We start from the raw sequence: 5211 nt of genomic DNA, 5'->3' as shown, positions 1-5211 counted from the left end.
TGTGTGTGTGTGTGTGTGTGTGTGTGTGACGATGTGGAATAGAAGTGGTAAGAGAGGGTATCCGTGGCTCATTCCTGATCTTTGAGGCAAGGCATTCAACATTTTACCACTGAATAGACTAGCTGTGAGCTTTTCATTAGGTAGCTTCTCTTAGATATACTGAGGTACATTCTTTCTATGCTTGATTTATTGAAATGTTCATCATAAAAACATGTTGAATTTTGTCAAATACTGCTGACATAATCATATGCTTTTTGGCCTTGATTCTGTTAATAGTAATAGTAAACATGTATTTTTTAATTTTTTGATTTTTTGGCGGAACTGGGGATTGAACTCAAAACCTGTATATTTATTGATGTGTATATATTGAAACATCCTAGCATCCCAAGAGTAATTTCTACTTGATTATGTTGAATGAGGCTTTGGAAAGTGCTGTTGTAATAACTAAATCCTGGAAATAGCTTGGATACTCATCAACAGATGATTGGGTAAAAAATGTTGTATCTATATATAATGAAATACTCATCAACTATAAAGAATGATAGATCTGAGGCATTTGTAGGAAAATGGATGCACCTGGAAATATAATGTTGAGTGAAATAAACCAGACACACAAGCTTACATGCTGTATGGTGTCTTTCATTGAATGAGGCACAGTACAAAGAGAATGAGAAAGGTTGATAGAAAGGGACAAGGGGCAGACATCTTGCAAGAGGCAAGTGGCCCAAGGACACAAGGATGAAGGGTGAGGACGAGGGGAAGAGGAAATAAGAATAAAGATGGGCTGTGTATTGGAACCTAACAGCCTCAATTAATGTAGACACTGTGTGTCCTACCAAGAACTAAGACAAAGAATAGCAAGTGTAAACAAAGGGATTGGGGAAGTAAAGGGGAAGAGGGAGAGGGGAGGAGGGAGGAAGAAGAAAGGGGACTGGGATTTTTTAAAAAAGAAGCTGCTGTAATATGTGCATGTAATCACTCCCCAAGATGACTGTAAGTTGTATGAATTAGTACAAAGGTGTACTAATGAAATAAATAAATAAATAAATAAATACTGTTGAATCCACTTTGCTAACACAGGTGGAGTATTTGTTTTACAAAAGAGAACAGAAGTGTTTCGAAATTTAAGTTTTTTCAGATTTTAGAATAAATGAAAGCTTAGATTTAGTCGCACTTTCAATTTTGACTTTTTGGAATAGGAAGTTCAACCTGTATTTGCTGAGGATTTTTTGCATCAATGTTCCTATAGATTTGACTTGTAATTTTCTTATCTGATTTCATTTTCAGTATATTATTGGCTCTCTAAAGTAAGTTTTGAAGTATTTCCTAACTTAATGTTTTGTAAAGTTTAAGAAAGATTTTAATTCTTCCATGAGCCCTTTTAGTTCTGGGTTTTTCTTTTTTGAAAGAGCTCAATTACTAGTTTACTCTCCTTACTCATATTAGTGCCATCAGGTTTTCTGTTTCTTTGGTACTTGTGCACTTCTAGCAAATTACCCATTTCTTTTAGTTTTTTTCAATTTGTTGATGTATGACTATGTAGTGGTCTCTTTCCCCTACTATTTTGATTTTGTATAATTTTTTTTTTTTTTGGCAGAACTGGGGATTGAACTCAGGCCCTTGTGCTTGCAAGGGAAGCAGTTATTCTACTGAGCTATCTCCCCAGCCCTTTATGATAATTCTGTACTGACAATATTTGTTTAACTTTATCTGTATATGAGTGGCTTTATATGTTGATCTTTCCTTCCTCTCCAGGTCTCAGTTTAGAATCATTTTTCTTATTGTAAATATATCCTTTAGAATTTCCATTAGAGCAGATATTTTTGTGATAACATATGGATGTTTTTTGGTTTTTCTTTCTTGAAGAATCATCGTTCTACATGTATAATTCTACATTGGTGATTATTTTCTTTCATCTAGTCTTTTCTTGGCTTTGCTTCTGTTTTTCTGAAAATAAGCCTGAAGTCACTTTTCTTTACATTCATGTCAGCAAATTAAAATAATCCCAAACAACAGATACACGTATTTTTTTTTTTACCACTGGTTGCCCTCAGCACTCTGTCTTTGGTTTGCTGTAATTTTATTATAGTGTGTGTGGTGATGAATTGTTTTTATTTCTCTTATTAGGTATGTAGACTTATTTGTGATTTGTGGATGTACACATTCTCTTACTTTTGAAAAATTCTCAGTCATTTTCTTTTAAAATATTTTCCCCCATAATTTTATTTTCTTCTTCTGGAACTTTAATTTGACATATGCTAGATCAGAAGCTGACAAAAATTCTCTGAAAAGGCCATTTTTAGGCTTCCCAGGCTACATTCAATCTGTGTTACATAGTCTTTGTTGCTTTTTAAGAATACACAGCCATTCTTTGCTTGCTAAGACATAGCAAAACCATATGCTAGACTTTTTTCTCTTCATCATAGTTCTTTATCACTCATATTTTTGTATCATAATCTCTTTGCAGCATTTAATATAAAGGATTTTCTCTTAGTTGACTAATCCTCTCTTCAGCTCTTTCGAATGCCTTCTAGCTTATTCATTGAGTTCAACAATTATGTATTTTTGGGCCAGCCAGATGGCTCAGAGGATTAAAGCGCCTGCTTAGGCAGAGCACAGTGACTGGGTTCCATCCCTGGTGTGCCGTGCCAGCCCCATGCCCCAGCGTGCTCTGAGATAGTGACTGAGACTGGGCATGGTGGTGCAGGTGCCTATAATCCCAGTGCGTGGGAGGCTGAAAACAGGAGAATCACTACAAGTCTGATCTGTGTATTGAAAGCCTGTAGATCCTGTACTAAATCCATTTAAAAAATTATGTAGTCTTATTTCAGATATTCCTTTTTCAAAATTTTGTTTTCTGGTAGTCAGATATCTCAATTGGTTACGGATGCTATCTTGCACTCTCTTTGTCTCTTTCTGTTGGTCTCTCTCTGTCTCTGTCTTTGACTGTCTTTCTGTCTCTCTGTGTCTCTGTCTCTCTATGTCTCCCCCCACCCCCAATGTTATGATCAAATCAGAAGCCTCAGACATAGCATTTTCATCTTACTCATCTTTCCAGGTCTAATCTTCCCCTTGCTGTTGTCATAGAAATGCAAGCTCAGGGGCATCTCCCCTGCCCCACTTTCGTGGCTGCCAGCTTCTGTTGCTCCTCTTTGGGCTCCTTGAATTCACATTGGCTTGTTTTTGTGGGTGTAGGTCATTGGAGATCTGTGCCGGAACGTATGGGCACAGAGCTAACGCAAAGGCTCTGTTGCAGCTAAGGAACAGCTACTGGTAGGCTGGCTGATTCCTGAAGTTTCTAATAATTTTTAATATCAGCAGTATACATCTGTATCAGTCTTATACTCAGAAAAGAGTACCTCTGAAAAGTACATTTATTCTGACATATTTCTTGGAGTAAATATGAGTAAAAATATATTCAAGTATTTTTTCCATGTATTCTTCATAGAACATTGTTCTCAATATTCTTATTTTGAAGTTATTTTACTTCATGTTCTAAAAATTCACCAATGTTTTTAACATTACCATTAATTTGATAATCAATAATTGAGAAATAATGAGCAACATTATATTAATTTGTGTACATCACTCTATACCAGCAAGAATTTGATATTTGATTTAGAAACCCTTATGTATGTAATGAATGTATTTACTTTTCTTAACTTAGGAAAATGTCTGACCAAGAGGAACCATTGGATATTCGAGATATAGTTGACTCAACAGAAGAAAGTGATGATGCGATTGATATTGTCAATATCCCACTTCCGTTAGAGATACTGGAAGAGTCAGAACCAACTGAAGAAAATGGGTCTGAAGCAGAACAGTTGAGTAGGAGTCAAGAAACATCTGAAGAGCATGATTACCAGAGTGCTACAAGTCTGGAGTCCAGTGAAGAACAACTTGTGGAAAAGGCTGTGTCCCCACGACAAGCTTCCGGTTCTCTGAGCCATGAGAAAGAGCAGCCTGCCATGGAGTCAGACAAGGAGAACCTAAGCGATGAAAATCTGACTTTCCTGGATAAAATAAGAGCTATAAAGCAGAATTTGCAAATACCAGTTGAAGATTCTTCAACAACAGGTATTACTCAGAAAAGAGAGGAGATTTTATTTTCCCTTTTTAATAAATGGATGCTATCTATCTAATCTATCTATCTATCTATCTATCTATCTATCTATCTATCTATCTATCTATCATCTATCTATCTATCTATCTATCTATCTATCTATCTATCTATCACTATTTTCCTGTTCTCTTATTCACCAGACTCCTGTGGTTTCACCATTTGAATCTATTGAATATCTGTGAAAAATTGTGTCCCACACTGTCTATTCCTCCTCAAGAAATGATCATTATTAAATTTTACATTCAGATTTTTATATTTTTTTTTTTTTAAAAAAAAGCCTTTAAAATTGCTGAGATGAGTTTAGGCATGATGGTGCACTCCTGTAATCCCAGCCCGGGGGAGGCTGAAAACAGGAGGATCACTACAAGTCCGAGCTCTGTAGTAAGACCCTGTACCAAACACGTAAAATCACTCAGAGACCTTAGAAAATGGTGGACAGATGCTTTGGTTTCATTGGAATCCCGTTGCACGCCAATTTGGAGTTAACTGTTGTACATCGCTAGCAAGCGGTGGGATGAGAGCTTGATTCTTGATTTTTGTAGTGTTTTAGTCAGGGTCTACTGCACCGGACAAGTGGCTTTTACATAGGACTGTAGTTTGTTTTGTGTTGAGTTTGTATTTAGCTTTGGAAAAATCATTGCTATCTTTCATTGTAGATTAGTTTTAAAGGCATTCACCAAGCAATACTTGGTAGCACATAGTGGTCACTATTGCCTTCTTGTTAACAAAGAAGGGAAAACAAGAATAAGGTGTTTACACAGAAAACCTTTAACTCATCCTTTCTTTTCCTCCTTATTTATGAGTTTTAAGACAGTTTCCACCCACAATGTAGAGAACACCAGCTATTAACAATAACAACAGCAACATAGTTTGGCTAGTCAAATGTAGCTTTTGAATGCAATGGGTAGTTTATTTTTGAGTGGTCTATTCCCAAAAGTAAAGAATGAAGATATGCAGCCAGGGATATAGCTCAGCAGCACATGGCCTGCCTGGCAAGTGGCAGGTGGTGAGTTCAATTCCTGGTACAAAAAAAAAAAAAAAAAAAAAAAAAAATAACAGGGGCTGGGGAGATGACTCAGTGGAATAAG

The 5211-nt window shown here is 36.3% G+C and overlaps 1 protein-coding gene across 1 annotated transcript in view; it reads left to right on the top strand.

Moving 5' to 3' along the window:
* The window catches only part of Iqub (IQ motif and ubiquitin domain containing), a 111588-nt gene that overhangs the window by 7072 nt on the left and 99305 nt on the right, over positions 1 to 5211 (top strand). Inside the window, exon 2 of the mRNA XM_023703433.1 lies at positions 3668 to 4077. Coding sequence (XP_023559201.1) covers positions 3668 to 4077 — 410 coding nt within the window. The remainder of the gene's footprint in view (positions 1 to 3667; positions 4078 to 5211) is intronic.

Source organism: Octodon degus, unplaced genomic scaffold, assembly GCF_000260255.1.
Source record: "Octodon degus isolate 3935 unplaced genomic scaffold, OctDeg1.0 scaffold00170, whole genome shotgun sequence".
Lineage (NCBI taxonomy): Eukaryota > Metazoa > Chordata > Mammalia > Rodentia > Octodontidae > Octodon > Octodon degus.
This window is presented reverse-complemented; position numbering and strand designations above follow the sequence as displayed.